Consider the following 14,482-nt stretch of genomic DNA (forward strand, 5'->3'; position numbering starts at 1 on the left):
CCGTCTCTCATGATCTCCAGGTGTTGTGTGCCGTGATAGCAGGTGTGCTGCACTTCCTCTTTCTCTCCGGCTTTGTGTGGATGTTCATTGAAGCTGTGCTGCTCTTCATCTGTGTGAAGAACCTATCACAGATCAGCTCCAAAAGGAGGGGGGTGCTTAGAAGTGGATTCCTGTGTGTGATTGGATATACGGTTGCTCTGGTTGTGGTGGCTGTGTCTGGTGGGGTGAATCCTAAAGGCTACGGAAGTGAACAGTGAGTTTAGTTTGAGAGACTCAGAGATCAACACCTTCATCCTTCATGTTTGTTCATTTAATTATTTTTCTTCCTCTAAACAGGTGCTGGATTAAAATGGATAAAGGCTTTAACTGGAGTTTTCAGGGACCTGTTTGCGTCATACTAGCAGTAAGCACATGTCTCATCATGACTTTGTGTTAAAAGGAAAAGTGATTAAAGATTAATTACTGTTGTTTCTCTTACTGTGCAGTTAAACATGATTCTCTTCATCTACATCATCATCAGTCTGACCTCCACCTTGAAAAATCTGAACGCTGAAGTTTCACATATGAAACAAACCAAGTAAAAAACAATATGATTTGAACACTCCATGAAATGTGTATATATATTGTTATATGCTGCATATTTCTAGACACCTTTAACCTTATTTTGATTATTCTCAGGTTAGGGAAAGTCAAATGTGTCCTAAATCATAAGCATCTGAATTTTCATACTCCATAGGTCAGAAGACTTCTTCGTGGTCTGTTCAGCTCACCTTTTTAGAAATCAAAGACTTTTGGCAGGCGAGAGCAGCAAAAGAGTTTCTTAGTTTCAATTAAATATAGTTTTATTATCTTAATTAGTTTACATATAAAGTACTAATATTAAAAAACAAGACAAAACAACATCAAGAGTAAATCGTTTACAAGCGTTGTAACACCGGAGAGGCCATTAAGAATCAGCGTCTGCCTTCATCTTCTCCTTTCAGCCTTTTATAGACCATCAGATTTCTTGAGGTCGAAATCTTTGGAAATCCCCTCATAAATGATCAGTCTCTTACAGACAATTTATCCAATCCTAAGTCTTGAGGTGTCATGAGTTCTGGGAATTCATTCCTTTATAAGTCTTTATAAAGCCTTTCGCCTCTTTGTCTTCCTTCTTCAGACTTTTCTTCTTTGTTACATTCTGCACTTCGTCCGCAACACATCTGACGCTAATGCTTGCATTTATCTTCTTTCTTTAGCAAAGCTCTTTCTAATACATGTTTTGTTCCTCTCTATGCTTTTTAATTAATGCTTAAAACATTAAGTGTGGTATGTTTTTCTTTATAAACCACTTTCTTAAAAACATTTTTTACAATAACAACTGCAGAGTTTTTCTTCATAAACCTCTTTCTTAATAAACAAGTTTCAAGTGTGGTTGATTGATATACAGAAGTGTTCTACAGACAAAAGTCATACTTATAACAGAACAACTGCAGATTTTCCACAACAATATAATCAATAAATATATATTAACTCTCCATCTTTCTCTGCAGGAATATGACATTTAAAACACTGGCTCAGTTTGTGATTCTTGGTTGCTCCTGGATTCTGGGTTTCTGGAAGGAGCTGGAGATCCCCTTCCTGATCTTGAACTCCCAGCAGGGAACCTTCATGTTCCTGGTCTATTGTGTCTTCAATAATCAGGTCAGACATCAGTACAGACAGTCTACCAGAAAATCATCTCTCACCTACTTTATATTAAAGGGTTAGTTCCCAAAAATGAAAATTAGCCCATGATTTACTCACCCTCAAGTCATCCTAGGTGTATATGACATTCTTCTTTCAGACGAATACAATCCGAGATTTATTTAAAAATGTCCTGGCTCTTCCAAGCTTTATTCAGTTCAATTCAATTCAAATGTATTTGTATAGCGCTTTTCACAATACATATTGTTTCAAAGCAGCTTTACAGAAAGTGCATTTCAGAAATGTACATAGAGAAATACAGTTAGTTAATCATGTATTGATTTAGGGCATAAACATATCGCCAGCGTCGAGTCGTCTCTTCACGGGCGTCGAGTCGTCTCTTCACGGGCGTCGAGTCGTCTCTCCACGGGCGTCGAGTCGTCTCTTCACGGGCGTCGAGTCGTCTCTGCACGGGCGTCGAGTCGTTACTTCACGGGCGTCGAGTCGTCTCTTCACGGGCGTCGAGTCGTCTCTTCACGGGCGTCGAGTCGTCTCTTCACGGGCGTCGAGTCGTCTCTGCACGGGCGTCGAGTCGTCTCTTCACGGGCGTCGAGTCGTCTCTTCACGGGCGTCGAGTCGTCTCTTCACGGGCGTCGAGTCGTCTCTGCACGGGCGTCGAGTCGTCTCTGCACGGGCGTCGAGTCGTCTCTGCACGGGCGTCGAGTCATCTCTGCACGGGTGTTGGGGCATCTGTAGTTTCCATGAGAGCCTGGATACAAACTGGAGCTGACGATCTGTATTTACCTCCAATTTACCTTTACGTCCGAGATAACAGAAAAGCATATGGGAAATAATTAGCGTAGCTGCTGTTCGTAATATTAATGCATTCAATCTGATTCAACTGTAGTATAAAAGGTAAGGATTATGTGAATGCTTGGCTAAAGAGATGCGTCTTTAGTCTAGTTTTAAACTGGGACAGCGAGTCTGATCCTCGAACAATGGCAGTTCACTGCCTCTATAATGGCAGTGAAAGGCCGTTTCAGTGAAAGAGTGACCCTTGACCTGACGCACAACGTAATGATGAACACAGAGATAGAGCAAAACAAAACACCAGTCACAAATTAGTTTAAAAATATATTTTTTTTGAGAGAAAATGTGAGAGGAGCTTGAGTTTGTTGCCCAGCCCTGTTTGTTTGAACCGCGAGAGGCGTCAAAGCTTACGCCACTCCTACATCTACGTCATACATGCGTCACTGGTTTCTCTTTTGGTGTAAGTCGACTTGCGTACGGCCGTCTGCTGGAAGCTAGTTGTTTTAGTCGATATATTTTTCTCACACCTATTTTAGCTTCAGGTTCTAAAGGGTTAAGTTAATTTTCATTTCTCATCTTCTAAAATTAAATTCTTGAAAAATAACCTGGACATGTTCTGTGTTTTAGTTTTTTTAACCAGAGTTTAAAACTATTTCTCTTCTCATTCTTGTCCAGGTCAGGCAGCAGTACAGGAAGTTCTTCAGATGTCCATCAAGAAACACTGATGACACAAGCATCCATATTCAGCAAAGGAAGTGCCATTCTTATGAAAGTGGTTCTGTCATGACCGACTCAGTTACAAATGTCACTAGTTAACATGCTATATATTTACAGCGGTCAATACACTTATGTGAATCTATACATTTCTTTAAGTGCAACATTTCTTTGGTAGAGGAACTACCATGATTTTTAGAGGCTTGTATACTGGGTTACACTTTTAATATGCTAAAAAAAATAATAAGATAAAGCAATTGTTTTTCAGTTTAAAGTATTTTATTAAAGCAGTGTGATATCTGTAACATTTCAAATCTTATTTTCTATTAAACAATCTATTCAAAACTCAAAACATATTCATAACTCATTATCTCACAATCCAAAAAGATCCCACAGAAGTCATTTGTGAAAAAACAAATTTAGTTTCACAATTAAAAACAATAACATAAATTGCCAAAAGTTCCATATGATTTTGCATAAGAAATGAACCACAATATCAGTAATTTGAATCATTTATTTGAAATAAATCTAGTATTTGTTACAAATTTGTCCTCTATCTGACTTTGAGCTTTTGAGTTTCTCACCATATAACTTCTCCATCAAGTGTTGTTTCACATACTTAGAAGAGAGAGGATCCAAGCATCACTTTGAGCCACCACTATATTGGAAATGACTTTTAGTGGCATCAGCAGAACCGTATTAGACCGTATTAGCAGAAAAAGTACACACTACTTTCACAGAAAGACTTCCCTGAGGTGTCCAAAGGATCAGGCTGCTGATAAGAAACTATATTATTGTAGTCCCGCAACATCACAACATGCTCTACTGTCCATCTTTGAAATAAGTAAACTTAGATGTGTTAGATGTGTGTAGTTGACAACAAAACGCTGGCCAAGAGTTCGCAGCTGGAGACTTTCTGCTGGACTTGAGCCAAAGGAAACTAAAATGGGGGAAAACTAAAATGTACATGACAAACACATAAACTAGTCTAGTCCAGCAATGTTTTTGGTTCAGATAGTCTCTCATTGGCAGTACATTACAGAATAACAGTTCGACAATTTCAGCAGCCCCTCATATTCATCCTTTAAATACTATGAAACCAAAAATTCCCAATGGCAATGTCTCCAGCATTGCAGTATACACGGCTCAAGAAGCCGGCAAAACATTTGCGATAGTGTCCTTGGCACTCTGGCTTAATCTTTCAGGAAACTTGACCTCACACTCGACAATCAAGTCCCCACGACGATCTGGGGATTTCGGAAGAGGAAGACCCTCCCCGGTGACACATGTTCAGAGGTTAACATATGAACTAGAGAAAAAGGGTACATTTAATTAGTATCAATGTGGATTTAGAGGTAAAAGATCAACTATGGATGCATTAATCAAGGTTAGTAATGAAGTAGAGTGTGTATTTAGATATAGAAAAAGCGTATGACACGGTATGGAGATAATTTAATTTAATTAATTTAATTAAAGCATCAAGGATAGGAATATATGGAAATATGTAGAATTGGTTATCTCAATTTTTGTTTGAAAGAACCTTTGTAGTTCAAGTGGGAATGTGTCAGTCATTAATTTATAAGGCAGAAAATGGTATTCCTCAAGGGAGTGTTATAAGTCCAATTATTTTTAATATTATGATTAATGATATGTAGGATTTGGTGTGGGATGTGCATTATATGATGTTTTATTAACAAGTTTCGGGAGGAGCAGGTTCAGATAATTAACACAAGTGGAGAGCACTCAGCAATCAGTGGTAAGAGGTGTATATATACTCAGCAGTCTCACCTCATTCCATTGACAGTTTTTGCAGCATCCCTCCACCACCCCTTCTCCACGCTTCTAGTCCTAAACACTTACATACGGGGGGAGTACTCTGGGTTCGGGCCGAACTCCGAGCTCGGAGCCCTCTGTAAGTGTGAACTCGTGAAATGCTGATGACGGGGCTATTTGGAAGAGAGGGCGAAATACAAAGCAAGTGATTTCAGGTATGCTGGAGTATAGAATGGAGTTTTAAAATGTCAACTAGTAAATCAAGTTATATGGTATTCAGTAGGAAAAAGTAAGATTTTAAGGATATTGAATTATTATAATATGGAAAACCTTTTGAACAACTTAAAATTTTTAAATATTTAGGAATGTGGTTAGATGGGAGATATACCTGGAAAAAACATATTGAGGAAATAGATAAAAAAATGCAGGAGGGTCTTAAATGTGATGAGGGCAATAGCTGGGAAAGAATGGGGAGCAGAAAGAGACTCAATGATAACAATTTATCAAGCCTTGATAAGATCGACAGTTGATTATGGATGTATGATTTATGGGTCAGCTTCAGAATCATTGTTAAAAAAGCTAGATAGAATCAATATAGAGCTCTTAGAATATGCTTAGGAGCAGTTAAAACAACAATGCATTATTAGTAGAAGCGAATGAAATGCCATTGAAATTACGGAGAGTTAAATTGTCTTTGGTATTTTGGACATCTTTAAAGAGTTACACTGGATAAAGTATAGCTAAAGATGTTTTAAATAATTGTTGGGAATACTTAAGTAACGAGAGAGGATATGGATGGAAGATAAATCAGTTAGCAGAGAAATATCAGATTGCTAATATGGAATGTAGTGTGTCACCTGGATGGGGAGAGGTTCCGAAATGGATTATTTCTGAGGTTAAAATTGATTTAGGAATATTAGATAAGAAACGGGAATGGGAGGAAATGGGTATGATTAGGTACCAAGTTAATAAATTAGGGCTGTCAAAAGATTAATCGAGATTAATCGCATCAAAAATAAAAGTTTGTGTTTACATAATATATGTGTGTGTACTGTGTATAATTATTTTGTACATATAAATACACACACATGCTTGTATATATTTAAGAAATATTTGCATACATATCGTCGCTGATGAATAGGCTACGCTCAGTTTATTAAATAGCCTATGTCTCAGTTTGTTAAATGTCTCTTGCAAACTATGAAGGGACAATGAATCAATACACTCATTGCTGACCCCAGGGCCGGTGCGTCCATATAGGCGAACTAGGCAATTGCCTAGAGCGGCACTTTTGTAAGGGCAGCAAAATGTGTGCCAACCGGGAATGAACAATTCACAAAATAGGCTAGGCTATATGATCATATAATCATACATAATCAGAGAGCCTTTTTCTTTTCGTTTTGAATTATTTCGTTTAAAGACTTTTCAAGCTTTGTGTATTTGATGTCTTTCTCATGTCTGTGTGAGGCATACACTGAGTTTCGTTAAGTTAGGATGAGATGCGCTCCAGTTAACGTGCAATGCAAGTGACCGCGCGGGCGCCTCCATGATTATATTGTCTGCTATATATTAGCTTCTTATTTATTAAATCCACTCCAGGCAATTGGTTGATGAAAAATTGATTAAAATTAAGATACAATTTATACAAAACGAAATTCACTTTAAAGAAAGGTTTTCTACAAAACAAAACTTAATGAAGTGGTCAAAATCATGTCCGACCCGTCTCAAATTGTGCATCCTATTACTGTTCACTTTTCATACTTTCAACAGTATAGTAGACCTACAGACTCGATTTGAAGCCTTTCAACTTGTGTGTGCAAAATGCAGAATTAAATGAATGTGCAGCAATTTGTACAAATAAAGTTCACGGATAATTGTGCGTGCATTTATTAATCATTATGATACTAAAATCATAACAAAGTAGGCTATGCTATGTACAAAAAAATACAGCCATTTCAGTTTTTTTCTTTTAAACAAAAAAACAAGCTGCACCCTTTTTTTTTACATTTCATCTTTCATTCCGAAATAGAATAATGAATGAACGAAAAAGTACACGGACCCAACATGTAGGCTATTAGCCTTTTTACCCGTTATCAATCTAAATTAAGTTTTTAATTTAACTTAATTTCGTTTTTCTTTATTTAAATTTCAGGTTTTTCTTTATTTCATTTTCGTTTATTCTTTATTTAAATGTCATTTTTCTTTATTTAAATTTCGTTTTTTCTTTATTTAAATTTCATTTTTTCTTTTTTTAAAATTCGTTATTCTTTATATAAATCTACCCTTTACTGTGTCAGTAATTTATTAGTCAGAAAAATATTAGACTACCTTAAAAGTATTGCTTAAGTTAACAGACCCGTGCGTGAACATCTCCACAATAAACAGTGATAATTACTTTGTCTAGAGACCATTTACCAGTAAATAACAGTTGTGAATATATTGCAAATATATAATGGCGCTTTTCCACTGCATGGTACGGTACGGCTCGGTTCGGTACGGCACGCTTTGGCGCTTTTCCACTGCATGGTACGGTACGGTACGGCTCGCTTCGGCTCGCTTATGGCGCATTTCCACTGCATGGTATGGTACGGTACGGCTCGCTTCGGCTCGCTTTAAATGGTACCACCTCTGTTGAGGTTCCAAGCGTACCGTACCGGTACTAAAATGTGACGTGAAAACACTGAAGATCACTGATTGGTCAGACAGAATCGTCACTACCAGTGTCATTGTATTTGCGACACGAGACCATGCACGAGACAAACCCGCTAGATTTAAATAGCCAGTAGACAACAGCCAACGCTGTAGTGTCTTGCAGTTAAAAAGTTTCTTGTAAACTGTTTCTTGCAGTCAGGGGCGGCGCCGGATAATTTTTAACGCATGTGCTGAGGGCATATATATATATAATAAATGAGAAAAACTTGGCCACAAAATATTTAATATTCAATTATTTTAATGATCACAATTAAAGTTTTAATTTTATTAAATTGAACAAGCGCAAAATTCAGCATTCAATCAAATATTCAAAAAGACTTAATAATAATGTTATTTCTCTCTATAGGCGCGTTTACTACGAATATGGCGATCGTCAACTTCATCTTTGCCAGACACTGACAGAAAACACTATTTTATAAATAAAAATCAGTGCACGCGTCCCCGGATTTACAAACGCACATAACTGCAATGGAAAAGCAACCGAGCTAAAGCGAACCGAACCGTGCCGTACCGAGTCGAGTCGTACCACGCAGTGGAAAAGCGAAGCGAGCCGAACCGTTCCGCGCCGAGCCGAACCGTACCGAGCCGAACCGTGCCGTACCATGCAGTGGAAAAGCGCCATAATAAACTTGAACAGTTGTCAAAAACAAATGTTTGCTGATACTTTACCTCACAGAGTTATTCGGCTATCCAATGCTGAGCTTACAGAGACGCTTAGATCGGCGAGATGCCTCCACAGGGCCGGAGATACGCGGCGTGATTGACAGCTTTGACAGCAAATGGATATACGTGAAAATCAGATGACATGATTTCACAACTTTTCATTGGTCATTTAGACGTGAAGCATACTGTATACGGAAATGAACCTGGACATTCTATCCGTCGAAAAATCTCAAAATCGGCAAAATGGACATACGCGGTTTTCATCGGACAGCGACGATATACTGTATATATTTATATATAATTTATATTATATATAAATATAATTTTTTTTCATCGCTTTATAATTGGAGTTCATGAGACTGGTTTATGTGAGAATTGTGGGGAGAAAGAAACAGTAGAACATGTGATATACGATTGAAAAAGGTATGGCGAGGAAAGGAAGGAGTTGATATATTTAAACGAAAGAGGGAAGGTTAATAATGATTAGGCATATTTGTTAGGTTATGATTTTAATAGAGATAGAGCAGAATATAGAATTTATTCTAGATTTCATAGGCAGGTGTTGTGCCGAATTTCGACCCCCTGCCGAATTATTACCCCCCTCGTTGAAGTCAGTACCTGATTGCCTAATCCTAACCCCACCCCAATCCTAACCCCACCCCAATCCTAACCCCTCCCCCACAACTAATCCTAAACCTACCAATACTAGGGGGGGTAATAATTCGGCAGGGGTCGAAATTCGGCACGACACCGGTCTGGAGGAGCTGAACACGCAGCGCCATATCGGATATGGGAGATGGAATGAGATGGAGCATCAAATAATTATATATAAAGATTGATATGTGACGTGAGGAACAGGCAAGTGAGAATGAAAAAAAGAAGAAAAAAAAAGGAAAAACTGCATAACAGCAAAGGTAGGTGGCGGTATGCACTGAGAATGCAATGCGCCAAAAAACGAAAGAAGAAGAAGAAGCAGCTCAGGCGAGAGGAGATCAAGCGCGAGAGCGTGGGGAATGATCATGTGCGCGCGAGACTCGAGAGAGCTTGCCATAAGCCGTTTCTCAATACCAAGTACGCAAAGTTAGGACTTGAGTCCTTGGTAGTTCGGACTGACAAGTTCGACTCAGGAGAACGAACTCCCGAGGACGGGAGGACACAAGTCCGATAATTCTGAAATGGAACAGCGGCGTACTTGATAGTGTCACTCAGCTCGCTCTACTCCGGTTATCTCTTTATAGGCTACAAATAAAACGAAATATGTTATAAACCACCACTTTGCCTCTTTTCTTTTTCATTTAAAAAAAAATCTTTAACATAATGGCCACACAAATGTGGTTCAGGCAACGCAATTGATTATCTTCACTGCATATTTACAACAACACGAAATATAAAGCACAACCCTGACTCTTTTTGTTTTCATTTAAAAAAAATTATGAATAAAAAACATTATAATATTGATCATTAAAACGAACATTTAGCAAAAAGAGACAGGGTGGTGTCATGTATGTAGAGTTCAGGAAATTCACTTTATAATATAAAATATAATATTTAAGCTAAAACTATCATGTCAACTTTCACAGCTAACTAACAGCTAAACGTCTGACTGACGTTACTATTACTAATTATATAATAACCAAATACAACCAGAAACAAATGTTCAGTCATGCTTGTGAAAGGTAATTCCCCGAGACCTGTTTTCAATTGTGCAGCGATTTGTATGGCCTCAAGCAGCACACGAAGCAGCCATTTTTCTCAATTCCCATGATGAGAGGTATGGGAAAGTTGCCCTCAGCAATACGGCGGCGCCGTTGACGTACGATCCAGTGGCCAATAGAGTGTCTATGTATTTATCATGTCTATTGGTGCGTTCAAGTCCTCCAGGAAAGTTCGTACATACGAGGTGGTAAGTCGTGTTTACGGCGGCAGGTGTGTTCAAGTCGGAGTAAGATGGCGGAGTACTTTCTCTTAAATAATTACACAAAAACACAGTAAGGTTCTTAAATTCTTGTTCTAGAAATGTTACATGGTGCATTGTTATATTATAATGCCATCATATCCTGTGCAGGCAATTAGCTAACTGCGCTGTAAATAGAAAAGCCTGACAATATCACTGCTAAATACCTTTAAGTATTGTGGTATTCTGTTTCTCAGTGACACGCACCCAACTCGTAAAGATCGGGGTTTAGAGAAAATCCCAAGCTTCCCACTGGTATTTACGACATGGCAGAGAGGACCCTTCAGGCGGCCATGGCGGAGAGGACCCTTCGGGTGGCCATGGCGGAGACGTATGGCCCCCCCAAAAAAAATTCTTGGGGAGAATGACGGTGTCAAGACAAGCCTCTGGGACAGGCTCTGGAACAGGGTCTGGGACAGGAACTGGGACCGGGACAGGCTCAGTCTCTGGCTGGGCAGACGGGACGTGATGAGCAGGCTCGGCAGGGCTGACGTAATGCGCTGGTTCTGGGCAGGACGGGACCAGCGGTGAGGGCTCTGTACTGGACGGGACCAGCGGTGAGGGCTCTGTACTGGACGGGACCAGCGGTGAGGGCTCTGTGCTGGACGGGACCAGCGGAGAAGACTCTGTGCTGGACGGGACCAGAGGTGAGGGCTCTGTGCTGGACGGGACAGGACCAGCGATGAAGAGGGCTCTGAGCTGGAAAGGGCCAGCGATGAAGAGGGCGTTGAGCTGGGCAGAACCAGCGGCGAAGAGGGCTTTGAGCTCAGCGGGATAAAAGAAAACAATAGTTCTGCGGGCATGACGCTGTCAGTCTCTAGCTCGGCGGGCATGACGCTTACTGTCACAGGCGCGGCAGGCATGACGCTCACAGTCTCAAGGGCGGCGGGCATGACGCATACTGCCTTGGGCTCGGCAGATCTGGCGTGAAGTGCAGGCTCGGCTGGACTGGACTGGAGTGAAGTGCAGGCTCGGCTGGACGAAACTCAGGACCGGGAGTGAACACCGGGGCGGCGATGTGACGATGAAGCTTTCTAGACACCTGGAGATTGCCTCTCTCCAGTCCAGACCGGAGAGATCTGGAAGCTCCCTCGGATCGACCACCTCGGCCCCAATCCGGTAACACGCCTTGATCGTCTCATTTTTAAAGAGCTGGTGACAGCGAGAAGACAAAACCTCCTGGTGCTATCCAGGGCCAAAGCCGCGATCTGTCCAGCAAGCTCCCAACTCATCTTTTGGCCGGTTATTCTGTCACGTCACAGGTAGATGAAGAAGGAGGCAAAACACGGAGATACAAATAATAACAAAGGTTTAATTCTCACATTAGATTCTAAACAGGCGAATACACGAAACAGAGTGCTGTTGTACAAACACCCAGACACAAACAATAACCGGCAGTGAAACAGAGAAACAGAGGGAACTAAATACACAGAGATAATGACATAACAGATGCAAGAGATGATGATGGAACACAGGTGATGGTGATGGTGCTGATCATGATGATGTGCAGGTGAAGGTGATGATAACAGAGGATTCTGGGTAGTGTAGTGCAGACAGGACGAAGACAGACGGTGAATGTGACAAGCAGCTCCTGACGGGAAGCCTCAGTCATGTGACTGAAGAAGATTCAGAATACTGGTGTGGAGTTCAGTCTGATCAAGGACACAAGATCTTCATCACATGAGTCCTGATCAATGTTACAGGTACAGATGATTTTCTCAGTGAAATTAATCATAATGCAATTAAGAAATAATTCATTTCATAATACTACAGTGGTTGGCATTGCAGCATTACACTCAAAAAAAATTTGTGTCTAAACATAAGATTTATGTATTTGAATTGCATATAAAATTTCCATGCATTTGGATTACATAGTTTTAACATAAACCAATCAATACTCTGAAAGTGATTCATATTTTGAAGTCATACATAAATGAAACCGATAAGATTTATGTAATTGTATTAATAAACAATGTGATTTATATTTGTCAGTCATACGTAAATGAAACAGGTACGATTTATGTAATAGTACACAGAAAAACGCCCATGTTAAATTAACACTGCTCAGTGTTCATATGTGTGCACACTACAGAGTTAAAGCGGTGTTGAAGTTAATGAGATAATTAAGTGATGATTGAGCATTAATTATGAACACCTGCTGTTAACAAGCAGAATCACTGAAGGAAAGAGAAACACAAGAACTACAACTGACTTCAGACACAGTCTTAGATGAAATCAACTGAAGAGAAAAGAAGACATTAAATCTGTGAAGATCTCAGCAGAGAAGAATTAAACAACTTCACAAACAGCATTACCAGCTTTACTTATTACTAACCAGACTGACTTTATTTCATTTCTGTTTGAATGAAATCAATAGTTGTATTTCAAAGTCACCATGATGGTGGTTAGCATTTGCTTTAGTTGTGCTCTTGACCCTTGACTCTTTAATGTAAAATTTTCTCTGGCTGCTATAATTATGTGTTTATAAAACACATTTGTTGCAGTGAAAAAGCCAAGAGAAAATGAGATCAGGTGATGTTGGCTGCTTGTTAACATCAGGTGTTTTCAATAATGCTCAATCATCACTCAAACAATCACTTAATTATCTCATTAACTTTAACACTCTTGAGTCTGGAGCCAAATAAACTCACAGGAGAGTTCATTTAACACTGGAGTGTTTGCTGTGTGAGTTCATGGGTGGAATAAATATATGGCAGGACTTTTACTTTCTGACCCCTGGACTCTCCACCTCTGTACTGTGCTGAGGAAACACACTAACGGCACGTGTCCGTGTACCACGGCGCAGTGGAAAAAATGTTAAGGTAGCAAAAAATATATATATTAGAGATTATAATTCACTAAGAATCATATTTTTAGTGGACATAATTTCATAAATACACTATAAATTCATAAATGCATTTTTCTCATTATGATCATATCATTAAAAGGTGATTTTATCATCATAATATTTTGATCAGGGAGACAACACATTTACACATTTATCCAAAGCGACTTACATTAAATTTCAAGGTATACATTTATATTATCAACTCTTGCTTTCACTGGAAATCGAACCCATGACCTTGGCATTGCAAGCGCCAACGCTCTACTGTTTGAGCTACAGGAAAACTTGTTGATGCAACAGCAACAGTTTCTGACAATCCAGCAGGATGAGTCTGAGCCTGTGGATCCTCTGAAACAATGATCATTATAATGACCCCCTAAAACCATCCCTTCAGGCTTCAGCCCTGACTTTTGGAACATGGGAAAAACAAAACTTTAAACGTTAAAGCACTTTTTATTTTATCATTTTGTACTGTACAAGTGAGACATTGGCAAAAGTACATACGGTAATTCAGTGTGCCTAGGCATTTACTATAACCTTGTAAATATCGTTCACTGGAATGAGTGATTGGACGTTTATATTTTTGGACTGTGAATGGAATATGCAGACGGTCCCTTTAGCAGCCTAGGCGAATATCCCACATAGCAACATTGTTTCATCCCAGATCCGGCCCACATCTGGCACATGTGGAAAGATGATCCGGCCCACATGCAGCATGGAAGTTAATATATGCGATACAGTGAATATCATAAGCAAACCTAAAACTAGCATTACTGAGCTTCCGGAGCGGTTGCTTTCCACTACAAATGCAAATGCCTTCTCTGTTAGTTAGACAGTCGAAAGATAAGAAACTCAAAACCAAATAGCAGCTCACTTTGACTAGATGGTTACATGAAGAATGAGTTCTGAACTTACCACAAAATATGCAGCCGTTGACATAAAATGGTGTGTAAAACAAAATCCCAGTGTTAACAGATTCAATGCTTCCGAATGGCGTAGTAGTTTCTCTCTTTTTACTTTCGTTTTTAACTCCAACCACATGTGAAAATCGCGCTCCCTCTAGTGGCGCAGAGCATCATAAAATTTTCAGGTAATTATCAGAGCAGTTGTGCTTTAACCCACATAGCAACATTATGACGTCCCAGATCCGGCCCACATCTGGCACACGTGGAAAGATGATCTGGCCAACATGCAGCGTGGAATGACGGCCCTTTGGTGGCTCACTCCTGTTTGCCAGATCTGGGCCACAAGCAGGCCATAGCAATGCCACATGTCAGCCAAGAGTAAAGAAATCGAATTAACAGGGGTTTAACTCATTTGAAGTCACCATAACAGTGATTAGTGTT

The 14,482-nt window shown here is 39.7% G+C and overlaps 1 protein-coding gene across 1 annotated transcript in view; it reads left to right on the plus strand.

Annotated features, from left to right (window-relative positions):
• The window catches only part of LOC307154794 (uncharacterized protein), a 66,775-nt gene extending 61,705 nt beyond the window's left edge, over nucleotides 1–5,070 (plus strand). The window contains exons 23-27 of the mRNA XM_079864884.1: nucleotides 21–253; nucleotides 337–403; nucleotides 486–577; nucleotides 1,533–1,683; nucleotides 3,151–5,070. Of these exons, the coding sequence (XP_079721010.1) occupies nucleotides 21–253; nucleotides 337–403; nucleotides 486–577; nucleotides 1,533–1,683; nucleotides 3,151–3,291 (684 nt within the window). The 3' untranslated portion in view covers nucleotides 3,292–5,070. The remainder of the gene's footprint in view (nucleotides 1–20; nucleotides 254–336; nucleotides 404–485; nucleotides 578–1,532; nucleotides 1,684–3,150) is intronic.
• Nucleotides 5,071–14,482: the final 9,412 nt, after the last annotated feature.

The sequence above is a fragment of the Squalius cephalus genome (assembly GCF_949319135.1).
Source record: "Squalius cephalus genome assembly, chromosome: 2".
Classification (NCBI taxonomy): Eukaryota; Metazoa; Chordata; class Actinopteri; order Cypriniformes; family Leuciscidae; genus Squalius; species Squalius cephalus.